Below are 22835 nucleotides of genomic sequence, written 5' to 3'. Positions count from 1 at the left end.
TCATTACCGTGGAAGCAAAAATTGAATCAAAAATACAGGATAGAATGTTCCTGATGGATCTTGAATTAAAAAAGAGAAGAAAAAAGTAATTAAATTATAGGAACGATCATCCGTCGAGAGAATGAATTTCTTTTGAAAAGCAGAAGTCCCGTAGGTTCAGGCGAATTTGCCTCGTAATTGGAAATTAACGAAGAGAAAAGAATCGATGCTTGAAATCTATCAGCGTAGCATATCTCCTCGACACGCATACGCTGTTTTGCTTCCTCCGAGCACACCTGGAGGCTTCCCTTATCAAATAGAGCATCCTGCATAAATCAGGAGCGAGGTGTCTCGGGCGCGTTTAGATACAGTTAATTGAAGGATCGAGTTTAAAAATTTGAAAATGTATCTTCATTTATCCGCGTCGATGTGGCCTCGAATAATATACTGTCTTCGCGATTCCTTTATCCGAGCAAGCGTGCTAGTGATCGATCGACGCAGGTTGCTCGTTACGATGCTCGCGACCAATGACAAGGAAGAGGGAACCGATCCAAAACCCGTTTGCGTAATACCAGTGCGTCGAGTCGAAAAATGAATCTCTACCTGTTATCTTCGGTCACGGAACGAACGTGAGAGAGTTATACCGATAACGCGTCAGTATCTGCCGTCTCGTACCCTTTTACGCCGCTCGATACCACAATATATAACGGGTCAATGACAACTTGTCAGGCCGCTTATCACGCTGGACGACGATAGCGAGCGGTTCCAGGTACGATCTTCGCTCGCCTATGAAAGATCGTAAATGTCAATGCTCTTTCATTGTTCGTTTAGCTTAATTGCGGCGGGCTTATAGTTTCTGGACACGCGTATCAATGACGGAATAGTCTCTTGTTTATTTTGAGCGATATTCTATGTCTATTATAGCAACAGGAAAAGTTCTAGTCAATTTGGAGTCCTATTTTTTTATCCGACAACAAAACATTATATCCCTTTGGTAAAATCGAGTAATATTTTTCTTACTAATTATAATTTATTACAATACTCGAAATAAAATGGACCAAACTCGATTTAAGTAGACTAATCAGCCAACTTAGAAACAACATAATTATTGCAGTACTCCAAAAAGAATAAACCAAGAATTTTATAATCAATTTTAGCTTTTTATGAAGTCTCAAAACGTAGATCGATATATTAAAATATTTTAACTTGCGAAAATTTAATTTCTTTACAAAATTTTCAAGGTTCCAATACTTTGGAGCGTTCGATCGTACGTTTCGTGAAAAGAGTGTATTCTGAACCTCAATCAGGTTAAACTCAAGTACATATTTTTTTGTTCTGTCTTTCAAAGCAGAAGACACGTTTCTATAGAGATTTTTTCGGGCATAAAAAATGGTCTGATTATGTAGCACAGTTATAACTACACAGAGGTGAGAAGCAAGGTGTATCCGGCCTTGAACGTGTTAAGAAATAATTACTGATATTACAGAAACGTTGCTGTAATACCGTCTTTTTATACCGTTCACTCGATCCTCTATTTGTAGCTGGATAATATCAATGCATACATAAATAATAAATTCTGGTTTATTACGTAACAATGCGGTGAGAACGAAGCCGACTAAAACTGATGATTAGGTCAGTATAAAAATTTTTTAAAAACTATTTCGCAATGCCTTGTCCTCAAGATACACAATAAAAATAAATAAAAATCATATAACAAGTCATGCAAGGCGAAACTATTTTAAAAATTCGATATATATCGATTTCAATATAAACTACTGATTTTCACGAATTTATCATAATTAATAAAACCCTCGATTCCCACTCGATGATCTCAATAATGATAATTATCAGTTACCCAAAGAATAAAGTTAAAAAATTCCGTTATGCTATAACAATTTTAAGAATTTCATTCTCCCGCTGTTACCAAGTTTTTTCTATGAATCTTTGATACAGCACCGTAATCACGTCTCGTCACGATAAATTTTAACGACCCGCGATTTACACGAATCGGCACAATGAACGTTTCAGAGCCGAAGAAAGTGAACGCTACGATCGCAGGGAGAATGTACGCGGAGACAGAATCGAAACATGCACGGCGAAAAGCTCATTTATGTAATATTACTCCTTCGCGTAAAGCTACGTGATCCGAGTGGTCAATTACAATAATCTTCGTCCTTTCCCTCGCTTGGACTGCAAAATACCTTTCTCTTCCGTGTCTCGAAACGGCAAAAATCAGTTTACAAAGCCAGGTGTCACGGTTACGCGTGACCGGCCGATAAAAGTCTCGAAACAATTTTCCGAATTTCATCAAAGCGACGCCGACGCGCGCAAAAAGGTCCACGCTGTCCAGTTATTCAACGCTTTCCCGTCTGAAACTTTCATCGGTGGCCACCGTGGTCAGCTGGCCAGTTAACATTTAGCGACAAAGTAATAACAAAACGCGGAAGAGACATTTCAATGCTGACTTCCACGCGACCGTCGCGTCGTCCGCCAACGGGAAGGAAGGCCAAGATCGATCGAGAAGGAATCTCTATGGTAAATCAGGATGATTGATCGATCGTGGACTGGACTTCCATGTAAACGGTGCATAACGATGTTTGCATCGGAACTCGGCTCTATCCTGTGTCTAGTCGCTTTCACGGGAGCCACCAATCTGATTTAACTAGAAATTCTCCAATTCCAAAGTCCTTAAATTATTTACGTAATAATTCTATTTACTTTACTTTCGATTTGGATCATCTGAAAGTACCGTAGATTTTTATTACGGAAGTGCAACATGTACGGAGCCCTTATTTAATTTGCAGGAAATAAGAGAGACGAATTATTATAATTTTGAAATCTCTGATTCGATCTGCAGAGTAAAGAGACAATCGTTGCAATCTTTTTAAATTGGAGCACTCTGTTTCTCCAAAGAAGAAACAAGTAGAGAAATTGTTCACTCGATTCTGGCAATTAATTCACAATGAAATACGACTCTACATCTTCAGAAATAAACTTCAAGTTCTGTTGTCATAATCGACGATGACTTAAAAAACTGAACCATCAGATTACACGAGATTATTACACCACGGAAGGATAGTAAATTACAAGTTATTATTGTTATATCATAATCCAGACTGCAGAACAAGCTGCAGAAAATACTCGATGGAAATAAAGACAGACTATACGGCGCCCAACCATAAAGCTCGACTCCCACTGGCATCAAAACGACGCAGTGCTCTATTATTATACTCAGGTATAATCCTCTAACTACTGGGATTACAAAACATCGTAAAATGTTTTACTAATAAACGGATAGTATTGCCTTTACAAGGAATTCATTTATAAAAATTAATCTCTCTTTGTCAGAGCTAGTTCTCAGAACTCAGGTTTCAGGATCCATAATGAGACACAATTCTTTCACCATAATCTAAGAATCCCTCAGTTTTGACGATTTCTGAGTTAAAAAATGCCAAAATAGTCTATTGTAAACATATGTGTGTTGGCCTCTGTTTTATTATCTTTAAAATTTAATATTGTAACTATATAACTTTGCTATCATTATTTGACAATTTTGGAAATGGGTACAGTTGGTCGAGAAAATATAATATTATGTTTTAAGTATAATTTTTAGCGTCGAGGGCGGTGTTGGTTGCGCGCCAGTGGAAGTCGACCATAATTCCCCCGCTGTTTCCTGCTCGACCGGTGAACACGTTTTGAAAAATCATCGTTCGTGTGGTGTATGTGTGTGTGTGTGTGTGTATCTGTCTCCGGTTGGTAGTCACGCGGGTGGCGCAGCGACGTCGAGCGTCCTTTCGGCGGCGCTTTGTTTCGTTTCGGCCGAGGTCGACCGGAGTTGCGAGAGAGCGATTTTACTTGGTTCTCGAATGAACCGGAGAAATATTAAGTTACTGCAAAAATTCTATCCTGACCGGTAAACGCGAGAACGGAATTGAGCCTCTTTTTTAAACGCTTTGACTACCACGTAATACACGTACGACTGACGCTAATATTTTTTTAAGGCATTTTAATTCGAATAATTTAATTACACTGGAATCCAACGAGTGTAATTTCTGCGAAAAATATTTGTCGAATTGGTCGAAATATAAATACTAATCAAATCCAGTGTTTATCGTAAAATTACGATTATCGAAAGCTTAGATGAACGAATAAGAACTTTCAATCTACTTCGATACACTGAAATGTTCCTGTGTTTACCCATGCTGTTTGTTTTTTAATAAAATCGTGAAATAAAATTAAAGTAAAGTAAATTATTTGCAGAGTAATCTAATTTGATTCCACGTTTTTAATGGTGGCAACGCTTCCTACGTGAGAATGAAATTTGCAATTCATAATTGGGAACTTCTTCCTCGTGAACAGGGAACTAATTAAACGGTAGATAATTATCTTGGTACTTTTTACGCCAATTTCTGATCTACGACTAGCTGTAATTTTATTCGACCAATAAAACGGATAATTCGATCATTATTCGAAGTTGACGAACTTATTTAACCCTAATTCGTCTACCATAAATTATACCTTTCTGCATATCAAATTTGCCATTCGCTACAAAGTATCAAGCGGATATAGTGAAAGGTGGACATAAGCATACAAGAACATTCCAATAAACAAGTTTCCGTTAAAACGATAACGAGCTGAACTTGATTATGCCACGAAATAGGCGTGGAAACAATACTTGAACGGTTCGGGCGCTTCCTCTAACGCGAAACTAATTTGAAGCGTGCAATTAATGCTCTGTCGTTGATTAATTAGCAAGCACTGAGAAACGAGATCGCGATCACGAAACTCTTCTCACACAACGAGCAATAATCGCGGTTACAACGATACAAAGTTAGAAAATAAATCGGTTAAAATTCTACAAAAGTTGACACGCAAGGAAGATATACAAAAAAGCAATTTTTCTAAACAATCTAACGAGTGTTAATAATCTACCGACCGTCCAAAATATCGATTGCTCGATTCGCGAAAGTTTCGTTCAATTCGAGATTAACAGAAAGCACAATATCGAGTAGAAAGTGTTCTCTCTCCACATCCCACATTTCATTTTTTAAAGAAGCTCCTATTCTTTCTGCTGCAACGTAACTCTCTATGACCTACTGTTGTAACATTCAAATAACATTTCACATTTGTCCGTGAACACGCTATAACTTTGATCTTTCCTATTTTTTCGGGGATACGCATACACAATTGCGACGATGTTTCCGCGAGCGTCGTGCTATTTACTTGTCGCGTTGTTTTATTTTCTCGCCCACGACTCCGCTACCGCGTTTAGTATCGACATCTTACTATAATAAATTTCATTTTCCTATATTAAGTAGAAAATTACACCCGTAATCGCGAGAACGATGCAGAAAAAATTATTTTTTTAAATTTTGTTCGTAGGCGTTCGTACGTTTATATAGAGCATATAATAGTAATTTCCATCTTTGCCTAATTGCATTAGCAAATTATTTGTATTGTTTCATTTCTGTTATTTGTATTGTAATTAACGCTCTACTGTGTTTTTTTATTGACTGCCATCACGTGTTTCTGATACATTGATTTTTCGATAAGGAACTAATAAAATTATTTCTCAAGATTAGATAGGGCTCCTGAATTTTAACGGGGCTGTAAAAATAAGTTCTATGCCAAATCGTAGGTGTGATAATTTCCGAATTCTCTAAAAACTAAGTTTCGTTCCCGTGAACAATTTGAGAGGTTTGTTCAAGCAATCAACGCGTTAAATGAGTACTGTCTCCCTATTAATACAGATAATAGAGATTCTACTGTACCACGTCCATATAACGGTGAATGCACAATATTGGAAATCAATTTACATATTCGTTTAGAATCTAGAGAAGTTATTGTCGCGTATAGCACCAAACAAAAGGTCTGTATCACGAGTTAACACTGCATTATAATAATGTAACTCGTACAGGAAGCCAGCAGTGTCTCCGAACAGCAGCCGGTACACTGTTCGCAGTACAGTTTATTATAGCTCAAATTGTTTCAATTGGTCTTACATGCGGGACTGGGCTCTTCAACAAATTCCTCTCCACAGCCATTGTTCCCTTCATGAGTCACACTTATCTTTTAACTGCCTCCGTCGAGAAGTACCTGACTTAACTTTCACTCTGCCGTAAGACAAGGGGATAATATCTTTTCATAACGTTGATAATTTCACAGTGCCGCGTGTGCACATATCGGGAACTCTTTGTCGGTGCATCAGTTTAAACGGTATTGTTTAGATCGAGATCCGATTCACGCGCTGCGAAAACAACCGATCGTTAAAACGGGGATTCTTTCAGCCACGCGAGGAGAAACGTGTCTTACGAGGGAAACGTACACTCGGTATATCGTGGATCGAGATCGAAATTCGCTGGATCGCTCGAAACCGGCAAAAAGATGTCGAAAAAGCAAGTAAATTTTACCGATGTACATGGCCACGTGAAAGTAATACTTTTTATGGCATGGACATTTTTTTAGCTTCTGCTTGAACACTACTTTCGAAAGAATTATTTCAAAGACATTTATACGAACGCAAACTGAATATTTATGATAATCTAAACAAATAAGGATTCTAATTTTTTTAACTATGTTCCACCACTTTGAAAAAATAACATAGCAATAACCATGAGACTCAAAAACTGTAAAAATATAAACGTGGTGGTTGCTTGATAACTTCGACATAAACGAGAGTCTTTATTAATATGAACAACTAGCAATACTAAATGGAATTTTGTAATGTAACTTCTAAAAAGAAAGAAATCTTCTTTCCCCTGCAAAAATAAATACCTATAATTTAAATTTTATTCGTACGTTTCCTAAATTCAATTTCTGTTATCATAAGTGAAATTTGGTTTATTGCCAACTATTTTAATTGTTTGAAATTCCGTTTCGAGGCCAAAAATTCTGAAAAAATTCAGGAACGTGTATGCCTTCGGGTAGAATATTCACACAACGAAAGAAGCTCAAACTGTAAATTATGTTTCTGCAACTACCCTAATAATAGGGGAGCAAAGTTTGAAGAGTTTGAGAAGGCTACGGTCGAGTGTTAAAAAAAATTAACAAAAATTGACAAAGAGCTGTTTTTGGCGTTCTAAGGTATAAGTCACCCTCAAATTGGTTTGGAGATCAGATAGCAGTTAGACAACGTAAAAGGAAAGACGGGATATCAAGTTGCCCGAAGCGACGTGTTAACAAGCGTCGCCTATGCAGCACCTTTACGTAAACATTAACCTGCGCACCGCGCATAGTACGCGCATCAGCTGCCGATTATGGCAATGACCGAACCAGCCGCGTATAATTTAGACGGGTAGAAGCATCCCCCTTCGCGTCGCGTCCCCGTGCACGGAACCGTCGCCACGTGGGCGTAGTTTGCATCGATACAATGCACGTAAAAGTGTGGTCACCGGCGAGCATTATGCTTCATTAGATACCAGTTTCGTCACGCTTTCACTCGAACTTGTCTAACAATGAAATGCTGAATTCAAAATGCATCTCGCATTGGTAGCCAGACACACGAATACAGGGGGGAAAGTTGCGAGTCGTGACTGGTGACTTTCCACGATCTACATTGTCATTCGCTGTTCGCCGAGATAGTAACTGGGTGCTCCTCGCCGGCGACCTGTCGGATTAGCAACATGGATGTAACGATTCTGTCGTGCACCCTCCTGGGACATCGATTCGAGACGCTGGGAATAAGTGATATCGCGCCCCAGGTGGAACGGATTTAAATTTAGAAAATTCATCCTCGAGTAAATTATCGTCTCGTTCCTAGTGTCGATGTTATCCGAATCAACGTTTATTGAATTCTCAGCCAAGAGAAGCGAAGAAGCAACTATACGAGGTGTCTGACTACAGGTGGGCAATATTTTAGGGTCCTATTCTGCATGTGAAGTTTGGGATCTGAATCGTTAGTTGCTGAAAATACGCGAGAAGACTAAAATTTCATTTTTTCTTTATCGGAGAAAATGGAGATTTGTATTCAGGGCGTTCGACCACCCCTGGGAAAAATTTTAATGGGGGATTCTAGGGGCCAAAATAAGACGAAAATCAAGAATATCAATTTGTTAATGGAGGCTTCGTTAAAAAATTATTAAAAAATTAAATTAAAAAATTTAAAATCATTCTGGAAAAATTATTTTCGGTTGCGGGAGTCAATTACAATCATTTTTGGTCAATAGATATACCCTCGAAATCCTACCCACTTCCGAGAAAAAAATTCGAGTAAGCGTGAAATTTTTCGACAAAATTAAAAAATTTCAAATCATTTAAAAAAAATTATTTTCAATTGCAGGGGTCAATTACAATCATTTTTGGTCATTACATATACCCTCGAAATCCTACGCAGTTTCGAGAAAAAAATTCCTTACCGAAAATCTAATTTGAGGCCAGAAATGATTCCCCAAAATTTCATGCGAATCTTTAAAACGTCATAACTCCTGAACGGATTGGACGATTTTAACGTTTAAAAAAGCAAACTACGCGTATTTTGATGGAGAATATGTACAAATCGCAAAAATATTCGAAAAGTTGGTCCTTGACCCCGCAAAATGAGAAAAACTCCATAAAAATGGTCCAATTTTCAAACAGCCATAACTCCTACAATTGTGAATATATTTCAATGAAACTTTTTTCTGAAGTAGAGCTCATGGGTACCTACAAAAAAGTATTAGACAACTTTTCTGTAGGGCGTCAAATAAAATTACTAAAAATGAAAAAGGAATTCTTAAGAAAAATCGACAAGGGGGTAGGTGCCTTAATTTTTCGGTGAAAAAAAAAAATTTCAAATCGTTCTGAAAAAATTATTTTCGGTTGGGGGGGTCAATTACAATCATTTTTGGTCAATACACATATCCCCGAAATCCTACGTACTTTTGAGAAAAAAATTCTTTACCGAAAATATACTGTGTGGTCGGATATGTTTTTATAACTTTTTAACGAAGCCTCCATCAACAAATTAGTATCCTTGATTTTCGTCTTATTTTGGTCTTTAGAATATCCCATTATAATTTTTTCCAGGGTTGGATGAACACTCTGTATAATCGCGAATAAACTCGTTGATCTTGGAACCAAACATTTTCTCTAGAGTCTAGGATTGCTGTCCAAGATCACTGGTTGAAAAATATTGATCTAACTAATATTAAAGAACGATATTCGAAGGAACATTATACAGAAAAATTCCAAGAGTTCCATTAGACAAGGGTCCATGGGGGAAAAAAATGAAAAACCGCTAGAATAGACAGTTAATTCGCTAAAATAATGAATTGTTCCAGTATTGCAACGCGTTATGTCCCGTTTGAATCGCTGTTAATTAAACGGTGCCCAGAGTCTGCGTGCAGCTAACGATCTGTGCAACCTGCCGCACGTCGACTCGAATCGTTCGAATCCCCGCTAACATTTGAGTAAGGCGGGGTGCGTTTAAAATCGAAAAGGTCGATTGGTTTTGCAACTTTTTCGCGTTGCGACACAATGGATTATCGCAACGAACAATGCACAGACAACACGCGACCGAGTCTCGCGTCGATCGAGGAAGGAAACAACGAACGAGCAGCCCCCGACTACCGTTATTATCGACTCTCGACGATTATTTTAATGCGATATTATATAACGTGTCCGTGATTCCTGTGCAGGTTCGCGCGCACGGGGACGATCGACGATGATATCGTGACGAATGCAATTAAACTCTGACCCAACGCGACGGTCCCTCAGATTGATGACAAACTTCGCGCGAAGATGAGTAAGCGTCTGAATCCGCGGAAGCAAATAGTCATGGACGTGAAACTAATTCCACTTTCTATCCGTCGATGCGTTTAATCGCTAGTTAAATCGTAATTGTCCGAGAATACTGTTCAGCCACGATTCAACCATGTTCATTGGTACATTAAGATGGTTATGCATTTATGAGAAATTTTAATTCTAAAAAATCTATTGAATGCACTTAGTACTCTACAAAGCTTTCATTTCTATTAATAAAACTATGAATTTGTCTATTCATTAGACATCGTTCGATCAGTTTGCTCGTTCAACAGTATTCATACAGATCGAACATTCGTTTATACGAGTCGAAAGTATAGGTGGCACGGATCACGGAAAAGTGAATTAAAAATACCATCGAGATCTAGTTTGTCCGTGAGAAGTAAATGAAGATCGTAAAAACAAACAATTGATTCCCACGTGGTAAAAAAACAGGAAGTGCAGAGGCATCAGTAGTATTGGATACAAAATCCCATAAACGTACATCATTGCCCCGCAAGGAAAGAGAAAAGAAATGTCAGAATTCGAAAAAAAAATCACACGTTCAAATTTCGTTATGGACATCAATGCCTGAAAGGGACAATTAAAATGTTTTTAATATTTGTCTCGTGGATGTTGAACGAACAAACACTCACGTGTTGATATTTAATATAAAAACTGTTACTCACATTTGTATTTGTACACTGGTGATCCACTAAATGGTGATTCACTAAAAATGGAAGGAAACTTTCTTATGAATTCTTTCCATTTATTTTTACCAAATGTGTATTATACTGTGTTACTTCTCTATTTATGTAGTTTTGTTTTTTATGAATTTTTTCCATATATTTTTACCAAACATTGTTTATTATACTGTGTTACTTCTCTATTTATGTAGTTTTGTTTTTTATGAATTTTTTCCATATATTTTTACCAAACATTGTTTATTATACTATGGTACTTCTATTTATGAAACAGTTTTGTCTTTTTTTAAATATTAACAGGCTGTGTCCAATTATAAAACTGATAAAGAAGTATAATAAAAACAGTATAATACAACAATAATGCCAACAATACGTGGTGTTCCCAAGTGGTTGCCCATCTTAGTACTAACCGCGCCCAACGTTGCTTAACTTCGGTGATCTGACGAGAACCGGTGCTTTCAACGTGGCAGGATCGTTGGCAAATTTTGTATTTAATTTATTCAAACCCTTAAATACCTCAATTTATGAGACAATGGACTCATACCAGTTTAAAAACGATTCGTAAGAAACAAGTTTCTTATATCACCATTGTAATGTACGAATACGAGTGGGAGCAACTGCATTTTCAAACTCGATTTTCTCGTAAGCCTCTCCAATTTTTTTGCAATAACAATACTGTGAATATTTTTCTGGAAACAAGTTTTTTCGAGAGATTTTACCGCTGCTCGTCGGCCCGGTTGGCCTTAAAACATCTGAAACGATCGCGATAAGAAGCGAGATTCAACGGCGGGACATTCAAAGTCGATGTAGATTAGCCGCGCTCGCGGTGCAAGGAGGATAAATTGAACCGCGAAGGGTTAATTAAACGCGTACGTGCGTGACGCGCGTTAAAACAGGTTAAATCGGTGAGCGTGTCGCGTTTCGGTGATAGTGACCCAGTAGCTGGAAGCCACGTAACAATTTTGCTTCCAAGGTAGCGGTACCCTGCGCCGAGACGCTTCACCCTGCGGACACTTCACCGCTTCTCGGTAAACAATTAGACGAGACTTGCTCCAGATGTAGCGAATACCGTTGCTCGTGACGGCGTCCCGATCATCTCATAGCGCGAGGAAATTGGAGTAATGCGTGCCACGATGCCGTACCGTTGGATATGTGCGTAACCGACTCCAATTTTTCTCCATTCTCAGACCCGTGTACGGAATTCGTCGTAACAGTTTTAACAACAAGACTACTTGTGCGACCATTGCACGAAAAAACAACCACCATCGATTGAAACCACGTCCGATTTCTTAACACCTTGATTGTCACGTCACGTGTGGACGAAACGATTCTTCACTGAAGAGCTAGAGAAATTAATTCTCAAGATTAGATGTTAAATTCCAATTGTTTAAAACCGAAGTTCTCTTTTCGTGGACAATTTGAGAGGTTCGGGCTGGTACCCAACAGGTGAAAACGTATGGAACGAGTAAGCAAATTTAAAAGAAAAGCTGAAATGTACTGTGTACTTGACCACCAGTTCTTAAAGTAATGTTGAAGATCGATTGATCGTACAAAGTTTGAAATTTCTTAATTCTATTTCCAAACTCAGAGGTGCACTGGAACTGATTCCAATGACGCAATGTATTTTTTAGTATCGATTTCAGGGTGTAGGAAATAGAAATAACTCGAAGACAAGTATCACGATTGCATATCGTGGAATAAGTATCGTATGGGGGAAACTCAATCCTTTGGATTGCAGAACGACTTTGGTGATGCATCGATGCTTCTTAACATTCTACTTGCATAGCGAGGTAAATAATCCCATTGATTCGTAACGTGTGAATAACCACGTCCGATAGTGGGTAAAAGTGACCAAGTTTCTGCGAAAATTGTTTATCTATTTTTTAAATTGCCAACAATCTCCAAAGTTACGTTTTTATCTCTTTTCATACATCACTTTCTAAAATATAAAAACATTTCCTGCTAAAAGCATTCGAATAAAATGCACAGAACACTAACTACGCTATCAACAAACTTTATCGATTAGAAGACTTATAAATTACTAAATCTTATCAGAATACTTGATTTATACTCACGCAAACGGAGATAGATAAATAAAACTGATCATGTTTCGTTTCACACTTTTCTTCAAGAACAAATATCCTGCATATAACGATTTATGATACACCGATGGCTATCTGTAATAACACCTCCTTCGCATCGTTTAAATGCAAACGAACGTACAATTTAGAATTTAATGAAACGAGAATCCTCAATGGTCGTTGCATAAACCTTTCAACGACGCGTGTAAATAATAATGTAATATTGGTTCTTCGGCCCGACAAGTACTGTATAATTTATGATACGCGTGGAAAGGTTAAAAGATCATTGGCGAGATCACAGTAATCGATTCTATTGGACCGTAGAAAGTAAAAGTTTTTCCCATTCTGCGTGCAAATAAAAAAAAAACAATGATATTTTGAATGGGGGAAGAAAAGCATTATGAGGATCGTAAGATTTTACTTTCACGTTTCATTGTAAACTTACTTTCAAATAGCACTAAAAAGAATAATAAATTTACCGTTAAAAATAGATTTCGTAAAAAATTCATCGGTTCAATGCATCTCTAAATTAATAAAGTGCGGAAGTAAAATGTTTGCTTAATGGGCTCTAATCATTAAGGAAGTGAAACTAAAGCGGTAATTATGATTCGGACAAACTTATTCGCATGAAAATTTATGCGAAGAATGTTCAACGATGTATGCACATACAAGCAATAATATTTAATAACCGTGCGAACGGTTCGTGATGCGGGCAAGAAATTAACGTATAAATAATTAACCGGATATTTTGAAAGCTATTTGACCCATTAATAAATTAAAAATTCGTAGTTTTTCAAATCTCAATTGATCTAGTTAACTGTAATAAACTAGATAACTTTTCCGTCGTAAACATTCATGTGAGTGTAAATAAAGATAAATAAAGATACTTCGCCATTTCAAGTTAATAGGTTAAGCAACGAGAATATGATTTTCAAAATAGTTATACGACTGACTACAACTTGCGAGTTGAAAGATACTAATCTATTCAATAATAAGAATTTAATACTATTAATTATGAATATTTTTATCACAAACTATCATTAAATGCTTCGTATCTTCTACAGTTTTTGACGTATTTTTCCTCTCTAATTCCTACACTAATTTACATATAAAATATATCTGGTGTCTTATAAAAATGTCAAAATATTGCAGACATATTCTACAATCTTATATTAAAGTCTTTTCTTACAAAAAATTTGCAAAAAGCACCTTTTCTTCCGCTTCCAACCTCCCTAAGAGACGAAGAGCGTATGTAGGTTTGCGCCAAAAGACTAAAGGTAAATGTATTGACACTGAATGATGAATTAATTTTGTTTCAACTATCATATCAGTATACTGCTAACTGATTCTAATATTAATATACCACTAGTAACATAGTTAGTATTATTGTACTTCTCTGCGTAACTACAGCATTTGTTCGAACGATCGCAAATTCGAATGATCGTTTTCGATGAAGTTTGCATAACATACGAGCATCGATGAGTGCTTGGTAACACGTGTCCTCTCGAGAACATTCGTCTTCCACCGAAGAAGGGTCAAATGCTACGTATTTTCATTGAGCAATGCGAGCATCGCTATCAATCTTCATTAGCCGACAGAAATTCTGTAGATCGAACAACGGTAATACAACTGACATAACGTGCAACGATATACGACACGAAATAAATTACACGTACTCGTACATAGATCATTATTGTACTCCTGTCGCTACTTTCCTTTTCTATCGGTGCTATCAGCGTTCTGCTTGCGCGGCCTTAACACCGACTTTCGTCTTATTCTCTATTTAATCAGGGAACCGTGCGTAGAGGAAATTAATCACTTTACCTCGAGATTAAATATCCGAGTATTGTAGAGCAGTGATAGATGTAATGATAAATGTAAACACGCGAGTACGGAACTATTAAGTTTGACATCCGTGCAACGATAACGTTTGAAAAATCTTTCACTTGCAGTGCTGCGCCAAGAACAATACATTTTTCGAAGTATAACAAGTACATACGTGTCTAGAGATAACTGGAATTGTTACGATGATAAACTTTCTACTCGCTAATTAATAAATGAAATAACTTCTTTCCGACTTCGATAACATAGGCAACGAGGCGAATATTATTCTTTTGTTAATATACAATGCCACGAGGTGAAGATAACATCTTGCTTTATAAATTACTGCTAATTATATTAATACACTAAAACGAAAACAATTGAAAAATCCTATTATTACTCCAATTTTACAGGATCATTCACAGGTTATCAGTTATTTAAACTTCTTATTTAACGAAAATTCACATTCTCATTTCGGTTTATTTTGAGAAAAATTTGAAACGAACTCAAAATATGCCTAAACCAAAGATCGAACAGTTTTATGATATTCACTATAGTAGCATGTGGAGATTGCACAACTAAGAGCTTCGTCCACATTACATTATAATCTTTACTATTTTTTATAGACCAAGTGTTGAGACCAGTTTGTAAAATAACCATAAAGCACATAAGATTTGAAACGATAATGTAGCCGAGTTTTAAGATTCTTCACTTATGGCACAGGAATTCGTTTAAAACAAACACGCCTACCATATGGTTTTGTTAGAGAGCAACGAACTAGACGTAAACAAATTTATTCGCAGCAGCTTAGTGAGCTAAAAATAAATTATTCGAGCATCGCTTCTGCTCGTTTTTATCGATCGTCGGACTCGAAAGATATCGAAACTAAAAAAATTCAAATATGAAACTAATACTAATTAACAAATTACAGTTAATATTCGACTATTTTTTTAATGTACCTATATTAAAAAATAAACAAAACAGATCGTGAAATACTTTTTTTTTATTTTATTTCGCGAAACTATTCTTAAAAAGTTCTACTACGCGTTTCAATGTTTTTTCAAACGTTTATCACAATATTTGAATACTTATCAAATCAAACGACTAACGCTGATAAGAAATAATACAAAGTTCAAAGAAAAAAAAGAACGCTATTAATCATTATCGTCATTATCGCAACTATTGAACGCCAGCTATTTTCAAGCTAGTGGAAATGGAGTAAAATTTAATTTACCTCTTTATGGAAGAAATTATTAATATAATACAAAAATGGATACAACATTAACATAACATAATAAAATGCCAGGAATACAGCAATATTCTCTCTCTGTAGAATGTATAGTATAAGAAAGTCGAAAACCGATATGCTTAAAATATCGTCACATTATACCACACAATACTATAGTTATGCATATGATTCTGAAGCCCGGTACGTATCATGTTTTGTGTCGAGATGCAATTAAGGAGGGAGAGAAGGAGAGACAGAAGAAGACGGAGAACTTGGTAGAAAGATACGGAACCAACACGAACGAGTCGGGTTCTCGACGCCCACCTGATCATACAAGGAGTAGAAAGACAATCGTGCTGAAACTGAACGTGCGCGGTATCGTCTCGTCTCAACGAAAATATAAACTTACTTCACTACCTACGGTCCGCAACGAAATTGCACGTTTGAAAAAACGGAAAACGCAACGAAAATCACAGGTATTAACAAATAATCAAGTAAAAGTTATACTTACTTTAAAAATGAATTTCATTTGCTTTCTTGAATTGCTTTGATAGATCTGTACCAGTTACGTATATTTCAAGCATGCTAAACGTAATTATTTACTATTACTAGCATTCATCCTGTACGTCTGCTTAAGTGTCAGCTGTCGGCCGTTTCCGTTAACAATAAAGAGGTATATCCGGCTTTGTAAACGGAAAGCACATATTTATGATATCGATTCGTTGTAATTCGATATATCGATTGACGAGGAAAGAAAATACACGGCATTATTTGTACTCCGTTTTTTATATCATTTGACGAGGAAAGAAAATATATGGCATTATTTGTACTCTATTTTTTTGAAACTACGCTTATGATTATGATTTTAAATTTAACGCGATTCTTATCTCATATTTTATTCAATTTCATTTCTAACCTATCTCGTATCAAATACATAAATCTACAGTCGCACAACGTATTGTATAATTAACTAAATATATGAAATAAATAAATTTGACTAACTTAATGATGAAATAGTCCAGAGAATAATCAAAATACAGTCTAAGATCTACATATACTTCTTCGTATTAAATAAATTTCGTAAGTTCTGTAAAAAAAAAAATGTTTTCTTATATGACTCACCATGTGCTCCACTGCTTTTTCCTCAAGTTCTGATAAAGTCCAATCTACATGAAAACTCAAGGGTTGAAGGTGAGACTCCATTTCACGAAGCCATTTTCTCAAGCATTTCACTTCATGATCAAAATCTGTAACACAAGGTTTTCATTTTAAATCATTAGATGTATAAAGTCAATGTATCTAGTAACTGTAATTTATTTACAATACATTAAAATACAAAATAAATTACCTGCTGATATATCCTGTTGATTGGATACAGGCCGCTCAACGGGTGCCATAATTTGTTCCACTAATTCCCATTTTGCATTTAAGTGGTCAACACGCCACGCTACTTCGTCTTTCAAAGTAGGGGCACTTGACACTAATTTTGCAGCTTGTTCGTTAAATAATTTTCTTCTATACGCCCTACGTCGCAGCTCCTCCATGTGAGCCTAAGTATACATTTTGCAACTATTAATCTAATGCTTAATCATTTAATAATAATGCAAGTAATTTTCCGTCCAAAGTAAAGTTCTTAAAATATGATTTTTTATAAATAATACGTACCGCGCGCAGACTTTTGTCTAACAAATTTTCTTCCTTAGAATAAACTAATTCTTGAAGAACTCTTAGCCATGAATATAGCTCTGAAAATTGACTACTAACTTCTTTTAAACTCCATGATTGTGTAGCTACATCAGCCTCATCCCATGTTAATTCGCCATTAGCTTCCTATTCATTAAAAAAATTTATGTACTTGCTCGCATTACATATAGAATAACACACTTACCTTACAACTGTCTATCAAATTAGTGTCCATAATATAATCATAGTTTGATCGTATTGCTGCCCAGAAATCATCTTTATTATCTTCACGATTTGTCCACAAACGCTGATTAGAAAATTGCTTTAAATCTTTCCTATAAATTAAATGAACATTCTATTATTTATTTGTTTGGATGTAATTGCTAATTTACCAATAAGCAACAACAAACCGTTTTTTTGTGAGACTGTTGTATGGTCTTTCTATCGCTATCCCCACTTGGCCATGCTTCTCTAAGCCATGGCCTAGTGGTTGGAGCGAAGTTAAGGAGAAGCTCATCTTCATGGCTTTGCAGTGGTCTATAATGTATGAAATTAAGGTTATAACAATAATTATAAAAATGTATTGCACAACAATAAAAACATATAACACAAATGTATGTTGTAACACTGTTTTACAACAATTGCAAATGCTAGATTGACAAATAATTTTTAGAGTTTAGAAATAGTTTTATGTGTACCACTATGCTAGTAAGGAAAGTTTAATAAGTATGAAATAATATACATACGTATTTTCATTTATTGTTCTTTATTTGTATGAATAAACGAAAATAGCTGGACTTAGTCATACTTATATTTACTAAGGGACAACAAAAGAGAAGAATATAACCTCAAGAGCGTTACTTAGAAAAATGCTTTCTGCTCTTTTAATATTAACAAATATGTCTTTCACATTATTCACCTACCAGACAGAGCATATTATGTCCCGTGTACACATAAAATTTACTAAACTAAATTACACCATTGTTCAAATTCCGAAATTGAAAAAAGCAGTTAGTTCTAATGCACTATACGCAACACAACTTGAAGTTTCCTCAACCTGTATTATCTCAAATACATTGGTCAAACACACGTGTAGATATAACATTTGGAAGTGTAACATGTATACATTGTGTACACATGTAATTCGTGTAGGTAAGTTGACAAGGTGTGCAAGTTTTATCAGAAATATAATAGTCTAGCATAGACTACGGTTTAAGTTACGAGATAAGCACACAAGAAATGACGAAGTCGTTCGAAAACATTCATGTCTCCCACCGGAATACTCACTCATTCTTATCATAAGTAGTCATGAAATAAAGTAAGCATTCTTTCAAACGGTCTCACTTTAAATGCATTATTCAGTACATGAGAAAAAAACGTGATTGAGGAAACCGGAGAACGTTGTAACGAGAACTCAAGTTGGAGGGGCTGCACTCCACTGCATACATCCAAGGCAGCAGCTTCTTGCCTTGCAAGTAGGTATGCAAACAATATATCGATATACCAAAGGATATCGATACACCTGTCCCGAGCCACTTGTCCGAATACCCATCGAACATATTTTATTCGATGTTTATTACACATCGATGCATCGATGTAATATTTTAAGTATTGATATTTGAGCAATGGTTTTTTACATTCTTTCTTGAGGGAAACGTTACAGAAAACTTTAAGTAAATCTGCGTTCACTCACTCATTTTACTTGTTGCAATCTCGAATAGATCGGCAACTCATTTAGACGCACTATTAATTACTTGTCGATAACATTTGCACAATTTTTAAAACAACGAGTCCGCCAATTTTTTTTGTTAACAAAATACCGCCTTACACACCACTGTGCACACCGACATGCACCGACGTGCACTGTCATACTGCGCATGCGTCCTCGCGACAAGTGTAAGGGGCTACGGCTCATGGCGGATTCTCAGTAAGATATCTATTCTTGTTATTAGAGTAAAGAAGAACGAAGTGACGTGTAATAAACTAAGATAGAACAGAATTAGAAAGGATATTCTTACATTTACAATAAGAGAACTCGAATGGCTGCAACAAATTATTAGGCAGGGGCACTTTGTGCTGCGTGCCTATCATATGCGACCACTCTTATTTTTGAAATATATTTCGATCAAGACTATTGAACCGTTCAAGATGATACGTTCAAACTATTCAGTCAGAACGGGATCGGTATGAGTAAAACGAAGAAAAATTCAAGAATGTAACGTTAATAGGCGTTACTTCACGGTGCAAAATAGTACAAAGAAATAAAGAATGCATTACGAAAGTGGCGCGTCTTTCTCGGTACTACTTTTTACATTTATTTCAAAATGTAGATGCCATTCTATTTCTATAAGAAAATTTACAATACCAAAATTTGAATTTGTATTATACATAACTTTATTGTATTTTTACAAATTCAACATAAATTATGTTTAAAATAAACTAACGCGTCGATATAAACTTCATATCGATTTATGTTTGTAACGAGTATTGATAACGCGTACAAAACCACAAATTTCCGCGTTCTTAAGTTTCCATATATATATTTCTTTTCTGATACCTAATAGTCGTGCAATTTTTATGCATATATACATATGAATTGGTATCATTATGCATCATTAGCATATATGACTCTATAATTTGTTTGAAATCACAAGTAACGTGTTTACCGATTTATATTTAAAATGAACAAAATCATCGAAAGAATGACCAACACAAATTGAATATACTTTAAAATGTTCTGTCCACGACCCGTATATGGGTCATAAGATTGTGCTATTTGATAACACCGCTGAAAAGCCGGACAGAGAACAATGTTAATTACTCTGTTGATAAATTTCAGAATTGAGGTGTATATTATCATAATAACCTTTACTGCTCAGCACTAATTATATTCGACTTAATATTGGCCAAAACATTTCAAAATATTAATGTAATTCACCGATCTGTTTTCGTACTTCTATTTGAATCTCAAATTATTTTAAATTCTCAAAGAAACTAAGTGAAAACAACCATCGAATTATTTAATTATTAATGAAAATAGTTAAATTATATGAAGGATGGGTAACATACATAAAACAGCAACATTTGCAAATTCGCTCGTTTATTTCATGTTGTTTCTCGTTGAAAATCTGTGATGAAGATCAGTTTAGTATTCTTCAGCTCCCTCTCCTTCACCCTCGGCGGAATCCATACCAACTTCCTCGTAATCCTTCTCCAAAGCAGCAAGATCTTCACGTGCTTCGGAGAACTCACCTTCTTCCATACCCTCACCAACATACCAGTGTACAAATGCTCTCTTGGCATACATCAAATCGAATTTATGGTCAAGTCGCGCCCAAGCTTCCGCGATAGCAGTAGTGTTGGACAACATGCAGACAGCTCGTTGCACTTTGGCAAGATCACCGCCAGGTACAACAGTAGGCGGCTGATAATTGATACCAACTTTGAATCCAGTTGGACACCAATCGACAAATTGGATCGTGCGCTTTGTCTTGATAGTTGCAATAGCTGCATTAACATCCTTAGGTACAACATCTCCTCTGTACAACATACAGCAAGCCATGTACTTTCCGTGACGTGGATCACATTTGACCATCTGATTAGCTGGCTCGAAACAAGCATTTGTTATTTCCGCAACAGAAAGTTGCTCGTGATAAGCCTTCTCTGCAGAAATTACTGGCGCGTAGGTTACGAGAGGGAAGTGAATTCTTGGGTAAGGTACTAAATTTGTCTGGAATTCAGTCAGATCAACGTTCAAAGCGCCGTCGAAACGAAGCGAGGCAGTGATCGAAGACACGATTTGACCTATCAGTCTGTTCAAATTTGTGTATGTTGGTCTCTCAATATCCAAATTACGCCGACAGATATCGTAAATAGCCTCATTATCGACCATAAATGCACAATCGGAATGTTCAAGAGTAGTATGGGTGGTGAGAATGGAGTTGTAGGGTTCAACCACAGCAGTAGAGACTTGAGGGGCTGGGTAAATAGCAAACTCTAACTTCGACTTCTTTCCGTAATCCACAGAAAGGCGTTCCATCAACAAAGACGTGAAGCCAGAACCGGTGCCACCACCAAAGGAGTGGAAGATTAGAAAACCTTGTAATCCTGTACATTGATCTGCAAGCTTACGAATACGGTCCAACACGAGATCGACGATTTCTTTGCCAATTGTGTAATGACCACGAGCGTAATTATTTGCAGCATCTTCTTTGCCTGTGATGAGTTGTTCAGGGTGGAACAGTTGACGATAAGTGCCTGTGCGAACCTCGTCTGGAAAGAAAAATATTCGCAAAATGAAAAATTTTATAATAAAATTTATATTATTTAAATAAACTATATGAAGTGAAAAAATATGTATTAAATTAATAATAATTACGTACCGACTACTGTAGGCTCTAAGTCAATGAAAACAGCTCTAGGAACATGTTTTCCAGCACCAGTTTCACTGAAAAATGTGTTGAAACTATCGTCACCTCCACCAATGGTTTTGTCTGATGGCATTTGACCATCAGGTTGAATGCCATGTTCTAGGCAATATAATTCCCAACAGGCATTTCCAATCTGGACTCCGGCCTGGCCAACGTGGATTGAGATACATTCACGCTGGAAAGAGAATTAAATGTATGTAAGCCATTGTTAGCAAAATGATGAATATAAGTTTTATTAAAAATATTTTTTATAAATCATAGAAAAATATCACGTAATACATGATATTAAATATATTATAATGCCAATAGCGTTTATGTTTTATAACACATGAACAAGAACGAAAAATATCTGACAAAAACCATTTCTTAGAAACATTGATCGCGTCACCACAAAGCGACGCGCACTTTCCCCCGCCCCTCGACAAACGCGAAACAACGAAATCTTAAATTTTCAGAATTTGACATATGGTATCTATCATTGATTCGTTTTCGAAAGAAACAAATACGAATATTTGACTAGAAATATAAATATCTCATCCATTTTAACGGTATCGTAACAGTAAACGAGATTCAACGGGAAGGGCGGAGCCGGCCGGTGTAAAGCGTCGCGAGCTAACCGACCATTTCAAATGAACACGCATAACTCATCAAATACATAATTTTCGCTGGCGAAACTTTTACGAATTCTTTCCTTACCATTTTGAAGTCTGAAGAAGAGTTTTACGTTCTTGTAGAAATTGGATAGTCGACGGTTAGAGCAAGTAATGGAGCTACTGTTATCAACCACACACAATATCTCAAGGAACACCAAACGATTAATGCGCGAGTGACGCCCGCAACGGGGATCTTATACCCCTGACTATCGACTCTTTTGGCGCATGGTCATTGGCTAACGATGACTTCACTCTCGTTTCTGATTGGCCAACATTCGACCGCAGCACGCCACAGCCTACACGCATGTTCTCTCCTCGCAAAATATAGTACTATGTTTCTGTCATGCGACATTTCTTTTATTGATTTTACAAATTTCGACAAGCATAGAGGAGAAATTGATATGTAATGACCTGTTCGTTGACTCGGTAACGGTTTATTCACAATATCCCCTCGTGATAGGAAAGTACGATAACCGTAATAATGTATTTATGGTGTGGATCGAACTACAATGCGATGCACTAAACCGTAAATTAATGGC

The 22835-nt window shown here is 36.4% G+C and overlaps 2 protein-coding genes and 1 non-coding gene across 6 annotated transcripts in view; all 3 read right to left on the bottom strand.

The window, feature by feature from the left end:
- Positions 1-20153, bottom strand: part of LOC143340232 (uncharacterized) — a 150646-nt gene extending 130493 nt beyond the window's left edge. For 2 of the 4 annotated variants that reach the window (XM_076761936.1, XM_076761938.1), the window contains exons 1-6: positions 18501-20153; positions 17624-17750; positions 17419-17548; positions 17196-17360; positions 16879-17080; positions 16653-16777 (exon numbers count right to left, since the gene is read on the bottom strand). In XM_076761936.1, the coding sequence (XP_076618051.1) occupies positions 16653-16777; positions 16879-17080; positions 17196-17360; positions 17419-17548; positions 17624-17750; positions 18501-18513 (762 nt within the window). In that variant the 5' untranslated portion in view covers positions 18514-20153. Of the gene's footprint in view, positions 1-16652; positions 16778-16878; positions 17081-17195; positions 17361-17418; positions 17549-17623; positions 17751-18136 lie in introns of all 4 variants that reach the window. The other 2 variants (XM_076761939.1, XM_076761937.1) reach the window with 2 other exon arrangements.
- Positions 10762-10880, bottom strand: LOC143340769 (5S ribosomal RNA). The gene has a single exon (XR_013079503.1). It is a non-coding gene; the product is annotated as a 5S ribosomal RNA (ribosomal RNA).
- A 143-nt stretch (positions 20154-20296) lies between the features above and the next one.
- Positions 20297-22489, bottom strand: LOC143340243 (tubulin alpha-1 chain). Its single transcript, XM_076761964.1, has 3 exons — positions 22340-22489; positions 21596-21818; positions 20297-21485 (listed from the first exon to the last, which is right to left on the bottom strand). Exons 1-3 carry the CDS (start codon positions 22340-22342, stop codon positions 20359-20361), a joined length of 1353 nt encoding a protein of 450 aa, XP_076618079.1. The 5' UTR covers positions 22343-22489; the 3' UTR covers positions 20297-20358.
- Between the last annotated feature and the right edge of the window lie 346 nt (positions 22490-22835).

This window comes from Colletes latitarsis, chromosome 3 (assembly GCF_051014445.1).
Source record: "Colletes latitarsis isolate SP2378_abdomen chromosome 3, iyColLati1, whole genome shotgun sequence".
NCBI lineage: Eukaryota > Metazoa > Arthropoda > Insecta > Hymenoptera > Colletidae > Colletes > Colletes latitarsis.
Note: the sequence above shows the minus strand (reverse complement) of the source record. Positions and strands in the feature narration are given on the sequence as shown.

Coding starts and splice junctions, on each gene's coding strand:
- LOC143340243 (XM_076761964.1), bottom strand. Junction 21,486..21,595: donor CTTAGAGCCTACAGTAGTCG/GTACGTAATTAT, acceptor TTTTCTTTCCAG/ACGAGGTTCGCACAGGCACT.